This window comes from Sus scrofa, chromosome X (assembly GCF_000003025.6).
Source record: "Sus scrofa isolate TJ Tabasco breed Duroc chromosome X, Sscrofa11.1, whole genome shotgun sequence".
NCBI classification, from domain to species: domain Eukaryota; kingdom Metazoa; phylum Chordata; class Mammalia; order Artiodactyla; family Suidae; genus Sus; species Sus scrofa.
Genome location: NC_010461.5, coordinates 5,153,712 through 5,171,341, shown reverse-complemented (window position 1 = coordinate 5,171,341; position 17,630 = coordinate 5,153,712). Strand labels below are relative to the sequence as shown.

General features: G+C 46.3%; 1 protein-coding gene and 1 long non-coding RNA gene across 8 annotated transcripts in view; one reads left to right on the top strand and one right to left on the bottom strand.

The window, feature by feature from the left end:
* The window catches only part of ANOS1 (anosmin 1), a 200,198-nt gene extending 192,494 nt beyond the window's left edge, over positions 1-7,704 (top strand). Inside the window, 5 exon segments of the mRNA XM_001925070.5 lie at positions 2,106-2,277; positions 2,929-3,048; positions 3,051-3,148; positions 4,158-4,305; positions 5,586-7,704. Coding sequence (XP_001925105.3) covers positions 2,106-2,277; positions 2,929-3,048; positions 3,051-3,148; positions 4,158-4,305; positions 5,586-5,644 — 597 coding nt within the window. The 3' untranslated portion in view covers positions 5,645-7,704.
* The window catches only part of LOC102166211, a 597,641-nt gene that overhangs the window by 49,873 nt on the left and 530,138 nt on the right, over positions 1-17,630 (bottom strand). For 3 of the 7 annotated variants that reach the window (XR_002340800.1, XR_001302517.2, XR_309181.3), the window contains 2 exons: positions 10,771-10,838; positions 6,845-7,103 (listed from right to left, as the gene is read on the bottom strand). This is a non-coding gene — a long non-coding RNA (uncharacterized LOC102166211). Of the gene's footprint in view, positions 1-4,679; positions 5,166-6,844; positions 7,104-10,770; positions 10,839-13,601; positions 13,666-17,630 lie in introns of those variants that run through there. The other 4 variants (XR_002340799.1, XR_002340801.1, XR_002340797.1 and 1 more) reach the window with 3 other exon arrangements.

Sequence of the window (17,630 nt, the reverse complement as noted above, 5' to 3'; positions counted from 1 at the left end):
GCCGAGCTGCACACATCCGGTGTCTCCCTTTCATAGCCCCACAGGGGGTGGGGGCGTGGCTGCTGTCATCACACACGGCGGGGGAGGGGTGGTTGCCATGGTCACGGGGTTGGGGGGGAGGGTGGACATGCAGAGAGGAAAGACACAGGTCTACGGGAACTCTCAGGGGAAAGGCTGGCAGGCCCTCTGTGTTTCATCTTAACTGGACACAAGCTCTGAATTATCTGCTGAATTGTGACTCAGCCCAGGACTGAAAAGTCTCATTTTCGCAGTGAACGTCTACGGCACCCTCAACTTCAGCCTCTGTTTTGTGACACTCCTCATTCCACCAGCTCGTCCGGGTATTGAAGGCGAGGGCCCGTCCTGCAGGGAACATGCTAATGTTCTGACTTTAGGAGCACATTACAGCCCTTGGGGACAGTGATTCTGTCCATATGACTCAAAATATTATTCTAAGTATTTGGGGTTATTACAAGAGTTATAGGGTGGAATCAGCAAACCACAGGAAATGTTTCAGAGGCCACTGGATTAGCATGGTGTCCATAACAGCACTTTATAGAGCGTGTATCAGGACAGTGAACCCATCTCAGGATATGGCCCCAAAGGTACAAAATATTGATGTGACTGATGTTTAACAAAGGCTTCCTTCTTCTGAACAAGTTCTAAAGCACTCAGTACAATATTTTTAGACTCACTTCTGATCACATAACTAGTAAGATAAATTACTGGTTTGCAGAAACACACAGCTTTGTGCTGGATTTAACTTGTCCCAACACTGCTCCTTAAATCCCGAAGCTCTTCCCAGAGTTTGTGGCCTTTGGTTTAAAGAAAAGGGGGAAAAAAGGAAAACATTGTAAAAAAAGGAAACCTACTTGAAAAGCACTGGAAGAAAGAGCAGCAGGATTTATCAGTCGCTTTGTGGGCAGGGTGTAGGATCTTGTGTTCCTTCCGCGAGCCTTGGAACCAAATGGAACCTGCCTTCCTTCTGGGAGGCTGGCCAATCCCAGGATTATCATCTTTAGATGCTTTTGGAAGATGATAATAATTATTCACGGAGCACATGTACCATGTCTGGCAGAAATCAGAGCAAGGCTCCAAGTTCAACATCCAGAGCCCCTTAATTCCCGTCACTGCTCCCAAGGCGCGAGGCTAGTTCACCTCTTGCTGCACGTGTCTGCCCCCTCCATGTGAAAGCATCCTTGAGAGACCCGGGAAGCGGGGTCCTGAGTGGCTAACAGGGGAGTCCAGTGCGTTCCCAGATCCTGAAGAAAAGCGAATAGGGCTCCCGGGCTCAGCCCTCCTCAGCCAGGTCGTTCTCAGCAGCATCTCTCCACCTCCAGGGCTTCTGCTCGTGACTCGGTTCTCAGGGAAGCACCTGCCTCGGTGTTTATCGTCTTGTCTCCCGTTCCCCCTAATCCACGCTGATGTCTGGCAGGGACCCCACCCTTCACCCAAAGATATTCCCTCTGCGCTGTGATAACTACACCCAGGGAACCGCATAACTGAACAAAGGGAGAAGGAACCGCCTAACACGCTGGAACAGTCGCAGACGTCAGCTCTCTCCTGTCGCGTGAGTTTCGAAGTAAACGTCGTCCTTCTCCGCTGATGCATCTGCGGTTGAACAGAATCACAAAGCGCAAAGTTCCGGCCGGAAGCAATCGCAGCCTCCAACCAGCGGAGGAGAGGCGCTGCCCAAGAACAGCTTCCCTTAATTCAGGAAAAGCTTAGGTCTCAAGCAAGTCTGTGTCTCAGAGCCGCCTGCGTTCGCTTTTTCATCGTCAAAAGTTAGGTTTGTGTTTACAGCTTTACAGCGTGACCCCGCCGCTGCCAGCTCACCAAGGCTGCTTGTGAAGGTCAGAAGTTGGCTGTCCGTTGTGGCATCACTGCGTCTGACGGGGTTCTTGATGTGCCCCATCCCAGGGGAACGCTCTATGACTGTACTTAACCAAAGCAGGGACACTGTCCCCTGGGTGCTTTTTATAAAGGCGGAAGGGCACACACTCCACATAAAGGGAGACAGGCTCGTCGGAACAGGATTTCATCTCCTGCCACTTTGTAGCCCTCCTGAGATTCATTGCTGGCATATTCTCTCTGTCTCCCTATAGGAAAATTACATGATTCTTCAAGATCTGTCATTTGCCTGCAAATATAAGGTGACCGTGCAGCCCACACGGCCAAAGGGCCGCTTGAAGGCAGAAACCGTTTTCTTCACTACGCCGCCTTGCTCCGCCCTGAAGGGCAAAAGCCACAAGCACGTCAGCTGCCCTGGAGAAGCAGGTGCGTTTCCCCCAAACCCCCAGAGCAGGTTTGTGACGCGAGCACCTCTGCAGACATTGCCAGACTGCACCTCCCAAGCCCTCAGATCTGAGAGTAAGCGTCTTGCTGAACTGCATGCAGTACCACGCCCAGGTCTGAAGGTAGCACAGGTGGGAATGCCTGCGTCAAGACGTAATTCCAACAGCCCGGAGAGCCGACCTTTGCTGGCACTGTTTCCCCTTTGGAAATAGGCCAAACGGCCGTGCACTGCTTTGCCCTGGTGCACTCTTATCTTTGTCCACCCCGGGCCATGACAGTTGCTTTTACGCCCTTCCCAAAGCCAGTCTTTACTTTCCAATGCCCCGTCCCACACCCGGGACAACTATTCACAGAGGCGTCCCCTGAGTTCCCTTCTAGGGACTTCTGACACCACCCATATAGTAGCGACTGTTCTCCCTTCTCACCGCAGTTGTGTCAGATCGCAGAATTCTGTGTCTTCCACCCCCAAAGCAGGGCCCTAAACATACCACAAAGCCTCAGAGGCACTTAGCCCGGAGGCCACGTGGCTTCCTGCGCCCAGGAGCGGCTGCCTGAGGTCCCCAGCGAGGAGCACCGGGCAGGGCCCGCCCCCACTTTTTCCAGCCGCCGGACCCTGGTCTTTTCCTGCTGCAGGTCACATTCACTCCAGAGTACAAGCCAAGCCCGAGAACCTCTCCGCCTCCTTCGTGGTCCAGGACGTCAGCATCACAGGACACTTCTCGTGGAAGATGGCCAAGGCCACCCTCTACCAGCCATGACCGGCTTCCAGGTGACCTGGGCGGAGGTCACCACCGAGAGCAGGCAGAACAGCCTTCCCAACAGCATCATCTCGCAGTCCCAGATCCTGCCCGCGGTAGGTGCCCGAGGCCACCCGGCTTCACCATCAGGGGCGGGCATCTCTATCTGGGGAGGGCGGGGTCCAGGAGACCCACTCATCCGTCTCCTCTGAGAATGTCAGTTTGCAAGTGTGAACGACACACAACTGTGCTTGTGAGTCAGCTATCATCCGGATAAATTTTGGTGACCAGCGCCCGCTCTTCATACCTTATATCTATGTGGTACCTTACCCTGTCTACCTGGTACAAAGTGATTTAACCATTTCCAACAACCCTGGCTAACCCATATCCCTGTGTCCCAAGTATACATGCCCTGTTTAAGGGTTAACGGGGGGAAAATAGCTCAAAGCAGCTTTTCTTCTCCTCTCCCCTTTAAATTTGGCCAGAGCCCATAATGAGTTGGCCTGTCTTCTAGGCTACTTAATTCTTTGGCTTGGAGAAAAAAGCCATGTGTGGGCTTTTACCCGCTCTAAAAATGCCCTTAGAATATCTAACGCTTACTCAAAAAAACAAAAAAATACCCAAAAACTTAAATCCGGGAAGGAAAACATCCATGGAATTAGAAAGTAATTATTCTAGGTACACGTGCTAGATTTTATTGAGTTTGGAGAACAATGTGCTGGCATAAACATTTTTGGAGATGGGCACGGACAGATACTGTCCTTGATGGACCATGGTTGGCTCGTTCATTGAGATGGGGATTGCCAAGCATTCGTCACCAGAAGTGCCTGGGAACCGCGTAGGTTGAGGAATAACAAGTGCAGTTGGCGGGGGCGGGGAGGGCTGAGAACTGGCCCCTGTACATCTTAACCTGCCAACCGCCCCCAGCTGCCAAGAACTGGGCTCTGGTGCCGAGACTGCCAGGCAGCGCTCTCGCAAAGGGACATTGTACCAACTCCGTGGCGGGGTCAGAACACGCATCGACACCGCCCTGTTGTGTGCGAGGGAAGGGTCAGCGCAGGAGTCCCTTGGGTGTGGTGTTGGCAGAGGTCTTTGACGGCGCCTCCTGTCCCGTTCCTCCCCCAGGATCACTACGTGCTCACGGTGCCCAGTCTGCGGCCGGCCACCCTCTACCGCCTGGAGGTGCAGGTGCTGACGGCGGCGGGGGAGGGGCCCGCCACCATCAGGACCTTCCGGACCCCTGATCTCCCGCCCTCGGCTGCGGCTGCGCACAGTGAGTGCCAGGCCCCGCCCCCGGGCTTGCGGGCACAGAGAAAGTCTTGGGGAATAAAGAACACAGGCACATCGTGGCAGACCCCTAGGGGTACGGGGTCTCTGTAGCCGAACTGCTCTCTGCCGCCCCATTGCTTCTTGGATGCTCTCCAGCCACCTGGGCGGAAGCTGTGGGCATCCTGCTCACGGCCCCTTCCCTCCCCTTCTCTAGGGCCTTTCATGAGACCATCTTTTCCTCGGTGAGGCATGCTTTTTCCTTGTCCTTTAACTACAAATACATATGAGGGAAAATCTATAATCGCATATCCATCTGAAACTTAAAAAATCCTCTTCAAATACGATGATACAGGAACTCATATCTCACTACAGAGTGTATGTTCTTATTACATAGAGTTTTACTGTAATCTGTATTACATGAATTTTCTTCATACGATGCCCCACATCAATCTATTTGACTTACCACTAAATCAAGTAGCTTGAAAATAACTGTCACCTAGTGTCTCAAAACAATGAGCCGCCTGTTGCTTTTTATATCATGTACTTTTCTTCCAGATTCAGCTTTAAAAACATGTCAAAGGTTCATATGTTGATAGAAAACTGAAAAGTCAGCCTAGTTTTACTTTTGATTTAAAAAAAAGGTGGTGCAGCAGAAACGAATCTGACTCGCATTCATGAAGCCATGGCTTCAATCCCTAGCCTCGCTCAGGAGGTTAAGGATCCGGCGTTGCCGTGGGCTGTGGTGTCGGTCGCAGACGTGGCTCAGAGCTCATGTGGCTGTGGCGGTGGCGCAGGGAAGCAGGTGTCGCTCCAATTTGCCCCCTTCCGTATGCCCACGAGCTTCCCTATGCTGAGGGTGCGACCCTAAAAAGCAAAAGAAGAAAAACAAAACAAAAAGCAGTGAATCAAATTTGCCCTGATAGCTTTTTATACTTAGGGCTTTTTATAGTTAAAACTAGAAAGTGTCACAGTGGGAGAGCTTGAGGCCTCTGCTCTTTGTCCGGGTGGGTGACTGCCGTCCCGAAGTTCCTCTCTTGAGTTTCTGTTCAATACAAGTACGTGTTCATTTTAGCACTTTTTGGAGACGAGACAAAGGATTTTGTTTGCTTAGATCACTGTGAAGGGAAAGGCGTTTGTCTCCTTTTATGGTTTGGAGGAAGGAACAGAAGAGAAGAGAAGGAGAGACAGAATGGGCTCAGGGTCAGGCCAGGAGGGGCCGGGACCTGCAGGGAACACGCTGGGGTAAGGCGATGCGGCTGACACGTGTGTTCTGTCCCTCCCCAGGACCCCACCTTAAACATCAGCATGCGCATCATTACAAGCCGCCTCCCGAAAGATACTGACCTCTTCCCGAAATGCCTGACAGCTGATCGACTGACCGCGTGAGCTCTTGGGCCCTCCCGGACTGGCCGCGCCTGCTCCCGGAGGCAGCAGGTGTCCCTGTTAAGCCTCTGGCCCTCATCTACCTGCACTGCACGCAATGCTTCCACCCAGGTGGGATGTGGCCAGAAAGCAGTGGCAGGCAGTGAGCCCCTGAGGTGCATAGCAGTTTCCTTTGAGAATGGAGGAGGCCAAGGGTGGGCCTGGGTCCTGGCAATGTCTGTTTCCCCCTTTGGTGTGGCTAATTGCAACGGAATGACTGTAGATCCCAGGTGTCCCTGAATTTGGACCAGCAAATGCTCAAAAGAAACCCGCGTAATAAATACCTAATTTCTACATGTAAGAAGCATACTGAACATACACATATTAGGCATAAAGTTTATCAATAAACATTTAAAATTATGGATTGGATTTGCAAAATCCACTAAGATGATACAGTTTTTCAGGCCCTGTTTATTCACATATTTAAGACAGTTGCTATCAGGTGTGATCATTGTAACAGAGCATTTGTAACCTGAAATATACCATGAATTGACACATGAAATGCTCCTCTGCAAGTGCTTAAGCTTCGTTCTCCACAAAGGCAAGGAAGACCGCCTGCCTGCGAACAGTGACTTAGGCAAGATACCCAGAACAGCAGGGAGTCGTGATGTACGCTGCTCTCCGGACGTTGCCTGGGCGAAATGAAAATTCTTCTCTGGGGCATACGCGTCCATATTTCATTCTATGAGACTGATTGTCCTGTGACATTGTCTTATTTCTATTTTCCTTTTTCTTCCTTCCCGTGGAAAACAGCTGCTGGTGTGTTCTGTTTTGCTGCTCACAGGTCCCTAAAACGTAACAAAACCTCTGGCTTGAGAGGCGAGCATCCCAGCAATTTGAGTATTTCCAAATCTTTATTGAGCTTGGCCTGTTCTTAATCCAGGCATGCTCTTTGTACGGCCGAATCTTCTCCGCAATGTGCAGAGGGAGGAGGGCCTCTGGTTGGGAGAGGTGGACAGCTATTGATGAACGCTTCTTTACTCATTCAGATCTCTGGCATCTGGTTTGAAGACTCCCAGACTCCACCCTACCCACGTGTATCACAAAGTCAAGTCAGATCACGCTGTCAGTATATGGTACTGCAGGCTGCGTTGGGGCGGCTTGCAACCCAGAAATATTTGGTTTAATAGAGTTTTCTTCTTGAGGGCATACCCATGTGTATGTTTTGAAACAGGTCTGTATGTATGTGGGTCTGCATACTGATGCGTGTCTGTGGGTACGTACATAGAAATACAGACGCACACACAGACTCACATACAAACGTGCCTATACGTTGAGTACGGACCATGGAAGATGTTTTCCTAGCTCACCAATGGCGGATAAAGGTACGGTTCTTCTCACGGGCCTCACGATAATCGGTTTTCCTCCTCAGTATTGATTCTACGAGAAAAGAGCCACTGATCAGCATCAAACATGGTAAAGGAAGGGCTTCCTTGTGCATCCACACAAGCCAAACGAAGACATTTTCAGTAACGCCTTGCCAGGGTTTTCATGGTGGGTCTTGGAACTCGGTGTTGTGTTCCGTCTTCTAAATGCCCGCAGTGGCCCTGATGCGCCTGCTGAACAGCAGCCAGGACTTGCTCTCTGCCAGGCCTCACACTCGCTCGAAAAGCAGAGGGCACATAGCACAGAAAGTAATGCGGTGGCCGCATCGATGCCTCTGCTTAGGGAACCCCGTCTGTAAGCACAGACCCTCAGCGGCGAGCCAAGGCTTTCCTGGGCATGAAGATACATTACACGTTGTTAAGGCTGGCGGGTTTGCCGCTCTGGACAGGAGGTCTCAGCATGGACGTCCAGGGCCTCTGACCATTTTTTTGCAGCTCCTAAAGTGGCCTGCGATGGACTTACCACCGTGTGTCCTGAAATCACCTGGCTCCTAGAATCTTGGATTTTGACAGGAGAGAACAGGAGCAGCCTTCACTTAAAAAACACCGCTGCGCTTGAGCAAACACAGAGGCCTTCTCTGAAACGACGATTTATCCGTGTGCCATGCCCAGCAGCGGACCTGCCAAATCTTAAACTTTCAAAAATAAGGTTGATTTTCACCTGAATTTGTCATGAGCAAATCCAAGCATTCGTGCCAGCAAATTTCTGTACTGTTAAATTGTTGCAAGGCACGAGTATATACATAGATAAAAGTATTACTAAATTATTAAATAAGTTTAATTTTATGAAATTTCATTATGTTTCTTTTGTCTGGGTCATAGACATTGAGCAAATATATTTTCTGTTCTGATAAAGGTTCTTAAGACTGCGCATTCCCTAAAAAATTTAAGTAGCTCTTAGGAGCATGTCATTTGGCTATAATATTCAAGAATTTAAATTTTATTACAGAAAATAATAAAAAGAAGAAAATACTATTAAAAAGAAAGTACTATGAGGCAGTAAAAGTTTCTTTTATGAATTTCAATAATCGTCCATAATATTCAAGTAAGCAAACATGGAACTGCAACTTTTTGAATTTTAAAAATTTGAGTGCCCTAATCAAGGGCTGAAGCATCAATGTTTTTGATTTTCCAACACAGGTTTAGCGGCTGATTCCCTGATAGGCGTTACTGCACTTAGATGCCTCCGTCTCATATGAGAAACATTATATTAAGGGATGGTATTTACTCTTGAAAAGCCTTGAGCTCATCAAACATGAAGCCATCACATGCAAGTGGCTAACAGCACCCGTGGCGGCTCCATGCATTTTTTTTTTTTTTTTGGTCTTTTTGCCTTTTCTAGGGCCACTCCTGCGGCATATGGAGGTTCCCAGGCTAGGGGTCCAATCGGAGCTGTAGCCAATGGCCTTCACCAGAGCCACAGCAACGTGGGATCTGAGCCGCGTCTGCGACCTACACCACAGTCACGGCAAGCCGGATCCTCAACCCCTTGAGCAAGGGCAGGGATCGAACCCGTAACCTCATGATTCCTAGTCGGATTCGTTAACCACTGCGCCAGGACGGGAACTTCGGCTCTATACATTCTTAACGAGCATTCTCCCTCTAAGACGGTTTATCGGAGCTGCCCTCGTGATCTCAGGAGACTCCGCAGAGCAGCTGTGCAGGAACGCGCGTATGTCCCTCACGTCATTCAGCTGTAATACGACATAGTTAAGACATGCGGTTTATGACGTAGTTTTCTGAAATGCGTAGGGAACACAACCTCAAGTTTAAAAGTGCACCTGCGTGATAGAAACTGCAAGAACCTGGAAGCAGCCCACTGAGCCGGATCCCTCCGCCTCCGCACTGCTGAGACTTGGGGGTGCGGCTTCTCTCCGGGGGCGTCCTGTGCACTGAGGAGGGTGGGGCAGGCCAGGAGCCCCTCCCCAGGCTGTGAGAACCACGCCTTCCCCAGCCACGGCCCACCACCCTCTCTGGTGGGCAGCCCAGATGAGAGCCACTGCATCGCAGAAGAGTCTACCGCGAATGGATGAGCCGTTGCCCTGCGCGAGGAGCGCGGTCAATTGCAGGGGTAGGGGGCCAGCTGGGTAAGGCAACTGTCTTTCACCTCCACTGGAAAATCTGATTAAAAAGGCTGAATTTAGACTTGCGTCGGTGTTAATGTGAGTACAAAGAGTCATTCTGTGCGACAATCCGTCATTTGTGATCACGGCTTATCTGCTTAATGTCGTTTGCTGCGCCGTGTGCTGCGGGGGCCCCCAAACGTACTAATTCCCATGATTGCACATGTCTCTAAGTCTTGTTATACAGACTTTTCACACCTTCACCAGAACACAGAGGCTAAATAGCTGTTGCATGTACTTTAAAATTCATGTAAAATATCAATCGATACCTAAAGATGGTGACGCTTACCTGTGGTTTTGCATGGCCAGACTCAGCTTCTTAGCTCTACTGAATATTTTAGCAAGTTACACAGTCACAGAGGGATTCACGGAGGCTGTATGTAAAGCTATTGTTATTTTTCCTGAGTTATAGGGTAGGGTACAGGAACAAGACGGCAGCCTTCTCAGCAGATGGCCCCTAGAAATCCTGTCCCTTAGAACAGTCATTTCAAGCCAATATTTATTTATGTATGTAATAAAAAATGTGTGTCTGTCATGTTATTTAGAGAGACATAATCTTGTAAAAAAATTTGTAAAAAACAAAAACATATTGTAAATAGCCTGATATTCCGTGACTCATTATTTTCATGTTAGAGTTTGTACATACTGATTCCGTAATAAAGGATCTTTAAACCTGCCCGGTGGACTAGCCTCATGGATTTCCTGGGGTGGGGTGGGGGAACCCCACATGTTCTTTTCATGTTAAAAGAAAAATCAGCGTTCCTGTCATGGCTCAGCAATTAATGAACCCGACTAGCATCCAAGAGGACTCGGGTTCAATGCCTGGCCTCGCTCCATGGGTAAGGATCCGGTGTTGCCGTGAGCTGTGGTGTCGGTTGCAGACGCGGCTCGGATCTGGCGTGGCGTGGCTGTGGCGTAGGCTGGTGGCTACAGCTCCGATTCGACCCCTAGCCTGGGAACTTCCATGTGCCGCATGTGAGGTCCTCAAAAAAGAAAAATCAACAGTGTGCTATGATCCCAGGAGATGCAAAGACCTTACCTGTCCCTGTCGGGATGAATGGAATGTACGGTCTGGTAAACCCAAGGAGGCAGCCTGTCATCCTGTAGGAAATCTGCTGGAGTTTTCAACTCTGCAGAGTTCTTGGACCAGGCTGACAGCCATCCCTTGCAGGGTTTGGGGGGCATTTCTCATCAATAGCCTACACTTTTAGATCACTGACCCCCAGGATATATGGCAAAAAGGCTAGATCTGTGTCGTGCTATACGGTAAACCCACATCTCTGTGTCTCCAACACAACAGGCCCCTGAAGGCTAGAGTCCAATTTCCAAGCAGAGTCTGGGAGGTTACAGCAGGCCCCACGCCGAGGTGCGGCCGGCACACTGCATCTCTGCAGGTGAGCGAGAAGAACGCTGTTCCAAAGCACGAGTCCGTAAACTGCTGCAGAGGAAAACCTGGGAGATTCCTTTTCCCATAAGGTCACCGACTGATTTTGTCTATACATTCATTCAGCAGACATGCCCTTCATTTCTGTCACCTACCTGGTCTTGTTCTCCAGGTGGGGCACTGACCAAGCCTGGCGGTTCCTTGTTTCCAGAGGCTTTTCATCCTAGCAGAGAGAGAGAGACCACAAAGAAATAAGTATGAAGCAGCATGGGAAACAAGGAAACACAGCCCTGTGTTAGGGGCGACAGTGGGGCTCCTGAGTAAACTGTTTTTCATCCAGGACTCTGACAGATCAGGTCAGACTGAGGTCGGAGAGCCCCGGGCCCCCAGATGGGCAGCTGCAGCCAGTCTCTCCCTGACTGTTCAAGATAAGACACCTGCAGGAGCATGAGGCCCTGGTCAGGTGACAGACAAGATGGTCCCGACTTCCTCTCACCCTCCTCTGGGTGAGAGGGACTTCCACGCCTGATCCATGCGCAGAGAAGGCCCTCCCTCTAGGGAGGGGCCTAGGCGGAGAGGAGTTACCAGCCCATCATGTCTCCTGCCAACCTCCCAGAGGCCTTCACGCAGAGATACAATGTGGCTAAAAGACTCAAGTGCACAGTGGAAGGAGCCTGAGTCAGTCGCAACATGGGCCCAAACAAGATAGCTGGCTAAGGACCACACCCCCTCCCCCGACATCCCAGACGACACCCCTGCAACAGAATAGCGGTCTAAGCCCCTGCACAGTCGTCTAAGCCTCTTTACTACATGCAGCTCGTTCTTCAAGCTTGCCCCTGTGCTCCTTCACCCATACTGGGCTTTTAATAAACTCTGCACCTGCTTCACCATCTTGGTCCCTTTGCTGAATTCCTTTCAAGGGAGACAAGGATGAGGGTCCTCTGACTGCGAACTCAAGACCTGTGTGTTGGGAAGAAACCAGCCATGTGGGGGGGAGGGGGGGGTGGGCCCTGCACGGGGACATGCCTGGGGCACAGAGCTCTGATCTGTGCCTCTGAGGTTGGAGGCTGGGGTTACTAAGTATTGTCAGAAGCCACTTTTTCTCCTTTCTTCTTTGGCTTCAGAAGCCACTCTCCTTTTTAAAATGATGGGATTTTCCTGACAAAAATCACAGAAAAGTGTTTGTGTGTCCTGATAATCAGAAGACTTTACATTCTAGAGAGATGGTTCTGGTCGGTGCTTAGTAATTTTCAAACAGGGATGAGAGGTGCTTTAAAAACGATACGAGCAACCCCTTAGAATCTGTACATAAAAGGCACCTACTGCATGAGTGCATTTTTCTTGTGAACTTCGTAGAACAGGAAGCTCTGTGGAGGCAGAAAACAGAGTGGAAGTCGTCAGGGCTTGGGGAGAGGATGGGAAGTGACTGCTTCATGGGGACAGAGTCTCCTTTTGGAGATAATAAAACTGGTTTGGAACTGAGCAGATGGGAGGGTTGTACATTTTGAACATGAACTAAATGCCACTGAATTACACACTTTAAAAGGGTCTACTTTATCGTCTACCTGTCTTAACTGCAATAGAAAAAATAGATTAGCAGTCCTAGCTCAGTTCCAAATACAAACATATATCATATTCAATTTCAGTACAAATACAACTCATTTGCTGTGTAAATGATCACTCTAATTTTTAAATGAAAAGTAAGCAGAAGTGATGCCACAGAAAGCCTGTTCCTGGTCTTGATCTTGCCGAGGGAGGATCTGGTACTCCCATGCCCCCAGGTACCCCGTGTTGTGTCACAGCTGGTGCCCCTCCTGACCATGGCTGCTGGGGCCGCCATAGTGCTGAGCCCCCATGCCAGCTGCTGGAGCTACCATCACCACTAAGCCCTCTTCCCCTGTGTCCTCCTGCCCTTTATGCTCTCTTTCCTCAGAGCCCTCGTCCACTCTGGGGTCTGATCCTGTACCCCTTACCTACTCTGGGGTCTGAGGCTGTACCTTCCAGCAGGTGCATGCCCACCACCCCTCTATCTGCTTCCTGCCCTCCATTCTTCCATCCACTCCTGCAAAGCCCAGTGAGACTGTGGGCTCCTGGCCCAGAGGTCAGGCCTGAAGCTTCCAAGAAAAACAACTTCTGCACATCTTTGACTCCTTGGGCTACATTATGGTGTCCACAGGGTTGGCAAGTGGGTGGGATGCCATGGCAAAGACTCAAAATGCAATGAATATCTTTTGTATTGTTTCCTTTGAGGAGATGCTTTCACACAGACATGTCTTGAGAACATGACTCTGTTGTAAGTTGGAGAACATGTTTATATGCAACAGCCATTTATGGAAATGTCACGCTCAGAGAGAGCTGTGGGTGACAGAATTTTAAAAAGAGTAAAAACTGGGCCCTGTCTTGTGATACACAGAGTGTGCCTGGCCAGTTCTGCCCACCCCACACTATAGTTTAGAGTCAGATCTGGGGCTGACAGGTCCTGGGAGAGCCCTGCCACAGAGCATCCCAGGTCCCAGGGGGAACACAACCACCTTGACTCCTGAAGCCACAGTGCGACCCCCACCTGAAGCCTCCAGTACCAGCCCACTTCACAGCACAGCCTGCACTGGGTCTAGGACAAACACAGTGGAGAAAGAAAATTGGGCTGCTGCTGGGCAGAATCAGAGAGGTCTGCATAGGTACTGCTGTGACCACATGGGCCTCATTTACCTCACCGTTCACTTCCTTGGGGACGCAGCACATATTTAAGGGCACCTTAGGCTGATCCAACCCAACCCTCAGGGCTTCTACTCCAACAACTGGGGAGCAGACCGTGTCTCTGACAGCCAGAGAGCAAAGGAGAGGCCCCACACAACATCTAGGGCAGGCTCTGTCGCAACACCAATCACACCCCCTCTCCAGGGAATAATGGTGAGCACACTCCGAGGAAAGACGTGGCAGGCATCCACACCAAATACAACCCTTGTACCAAAAGTAATGGACTCACAGGTTACACAGGGATGCTCCACACAACATCAGCCCTTCAGGACCACAGTATATAACTGGTGCTCCTAAATTTATAGAGACAGAGAAAGTTAGGTGAAATGAAAAAGCAGAGGAACCACACCCAATTAAAATAAGAAGAGAAATCCCCTTAAAGAACAGACAATGAAACAGACCTCTCCAAGCTACTCGAGTTCAAAAAGGAGGCCATGCAAATGCTGAAGGAGTTAAGAAAGACCATTGCTAGAAAAGCGGATTACTGTAACACACAAGCTAGAAACAATAACGAGGAACCAATCAAAACTGGACAAGTGAATGGATGAGCTAAAAACCAATCCAGAAGCAGTGAATAGCAGACTACATAATGCAGAAGAACAAACGAGTGATCTGGAACAAAGAATGATGTAAATCCCCCCATCAGAAGAGCAAACAAGCTGAAATCAACATATGAGATCTGTGGGATAATATAAAACTGAGCTAATCTAGAAATTATCATGCTAAGTGAAGTCCATCAGACAACGAGACACCAACATCAAATACTATCACTGACATGTGGAATCTAAGAAGAGGACACAATGAACTTCTTGGCAGAACTGATACTGACTCACAGACTTTGAAAAACTTATGGTTTCCAAAGGAGACAGGTTGGGGGGTGAGGGAAGCACTGAGGGTTTAGGATGGAAATGCTATAAAATCTGGTTGTGGTGATTGTTGTATACCTGTAAATGTAGTAAAATTCAATGAGTAATAAAAAAAAAAAAGTGAGACAATCAATGCATAATAGGGGTACCAGAAGGAGAAGAGAGAAAAAAGATGATCAAGAACCCAGGTGAAGAAATTATGGCTGAACACTTTCCAAAGCTAAAGAAGGAAACATATGCAGGTACAGGAAGCACAGAGGGTCCCAAACAAGATGAATCCAATCAGAGCCACAATAAGACATAGCATAATTAAAAAGGCAAAAGTGACAGATAAGGACAGGATTCTAAAGGCAGCAAGAGAAAACAACAACAACAACAACAACAGTCCATTACAAGGAAGCCTCCATCAGGCTATCAGCTGATGTCTCTGCAGAAACTTCACAGGTCAGAAAGGAGTGACAGTCTATTCAAAGTGATGGTATATTCAAAGTCCTGAAAGGGAAAAACTTGCAACCTAGAATATTCTACCCAGCAAGATTATCATTTAGAATGAAGGAGAGATAAAGCAGATGCAAACTATGACACTGAGAATGGATAAGCATTGAGGTCCTACTGTAGAGCACAGGGAATTCTCTCCAGTCTCTTGGGAGAGAACATGATGGAAGACAGTATGAGAAAGGGAATGTGTTTATAGGTATGGATGGGTCCCTTTTCTGTGCAGCAGAAGTTGGGAAACACTTCTGTAAGTCAATTATACTTTAATAGTGTATAGTATTTATATATAATATATACTATATAATATAAATAAAATTTATCAATTATTTGATAAATCAATTATACTTTAATAGTGTATAGTATTTATATATAATATATACTATATATTATAAATTAAAAATATATTTATAATTTTATTATGATTAATTATAATATATATTTATATTATTAAATATATTTTATATATTATGTATTTTATATATTTTATAATATAAATATACATACTTTATAATTTAATATATTAAATATAATTATATACCTATTTATATATTATATTATATTATATATATAAGCCTTATATTTATTACTCAATATATTTATTAATATATCAATATAATTAATTATATAACTAAATATAATGTATAATATTTGATAATATATTTAAATATAATATAAATTATATAATTTTTCTATACCTTAATAGAATTTTAAATGAAAAATAAAAAGTTTATCAGACAAGCAAAAACTAAAAGAATACAGCAATACTAAACCTATCATAGAAGAAATCAAGAATCAACAGGAAAGAGAAAATCACAACAGGAAAAGCAAATATATAAAAGGGCTAAAGATCACCTAAATAAACCCATACGCAGATTAAAAAAGAATTTAAAAATTCTGTAAAAGTGACTATAACTACAATTACTAGCAAAAGGATAAACATTAAGATGTAAAATAGGACATTAAAGTCATAAAATGTGAAAGAGAGGAGTAAAAAATATAGATTATTATGTATTATGTAACTATCAGTCTAAAGCAAGTAGCTATAGTAATGGGTTAACATACTTGAAAACCAGTGTAACCATAAATCAAAAACACACAACAGATTCAAAAAGAAAGGAACTCAAACATATTACAAAAGAAAACCATCATATCACAAAAGACAAAAACAGAAATAAGAAGAAATCAACAAAGAAGATCTACAAAACCAACTGGAAAACATGGTTTAAAATGGCAATCAGTAGATATCTATCAATAATTACTTTAAATGTCACTGGACAAAACGCTCCAGTCAAAAGACATAGAATGACTGGAGTTCCCATCGTGGCGCAGTGGTTAACGAATCCAACTAGGAACCATGAGGTTGCGGGTTCCATCCCTGCCCTTGCTCAGTGGGTTAATGATCCAGCGTTGCTGTGAGCTGTGGTGTAGGTCGCAGACACGGCTCAGATCCCGCATTGCTGTGGCTCTGGCGTAGGCCAGTGACTACAGCTCTGATTCGACCCCTAGCCTGGGAACCTCCAAAAAAAAAAAAAAAAAAAAAAGCAAAAGACATAGAGTGACAGACTGGACCAAAAAAAAAAAAAAAATTTACTTTAGGGTGAAAGACACACAGATTGAAGGTGAGGGGATGGAACACCTGTCAGAATGGCTATCATCAAAAAGAACACAGATTTTAAAATGTTGGCAAAGATAGGGAGATAAGGGAGACCTCCTATATACCATAGGTGGGAATGTAAAGTGGTGCAGCCACTGTGCAAAATAGTATGGAGGTTCCTCAAAAAACTAAAATTTGATGACAACATGACCCAGCAATCCTGCCCTGGATATATATCTGAAAAACAAACAAACAAACAAAAAAACAAAAAACTAACTCGAAAAGATAACATGCATCTCAATGTTCATTGCAACATTATTTACAACAGCTGAGACATGGAAGCAACCCAAGTGTCCATCAGTAAGGAATGGATAAAGAAGATGTGGTACACACACGCAATGGAATGGTACTGAACCATAAAGAAAGAATGAAATTTTGCCATCTGCAGCAACATGGTCGCACTTGGAGGGCATGATGCTAAGTGAAATAAGTCAGACAGAGAAAGACAAATACTGTATGATATCACATATATGTGGAATCTAAAAAATAAAACAAAATAGTAAATATAACAAAAGAAGCAGACTTGCAGATATAGAGAACAAACTAGTGGTTACCAGTGGGGAGAAGGGGGAGGGGATTATACAGGGAGAATGGAAGGTACAAATTAATGTGTGCAAGATAGGAAGTCAGGATGCATTGCACAACACAGGGAAGGCAGCCAATATTTTGTAAACTTTAAATGAAGTATAACCTTTAAAAATTATCTAAAGTGTTTTTAAATAAAATAAATTTTTAAATGAAGGTGTTTTCTCTCAGGCACTTTGTTGCTTAAAAAAAAAAAATGAATGGGTCAACAATCAAATCAAAGAGGAAGTCAGAAAATACCTTGAGACAAACGACAATGAAAACACAACTGTACAAAATCTATGGGATGCAGCAAAAGGAGTTCTAAGAGGGGATTCATGGCAATATAGTCCTTCCTCAAAAAATAAGAAAAAAATCTCAAATAAGCAACCAAACTTACCAAATTTTTCAAAATTTTTTGAAAAAGAAGCACGAAAAAACCCAGAGTTAGAAGAAGGAAGGAAACAATAAAGATCAGCAAGGAAATAAACAAAAGATATATTAAAAAATAGAAAAGATCAATAAAACCAAGAGCTGTTTTTTTTTTTTTTGAAAAGGTAAACAAAATTGACAAACCTCTAGCCAGCCTTAAAAAGAGGAAAAGAGAGGACCCAAATAACCAAAATACGAATTGAAAGAGAAATAACAACTCACATTGCAGAAATATAAAAAAAAATCA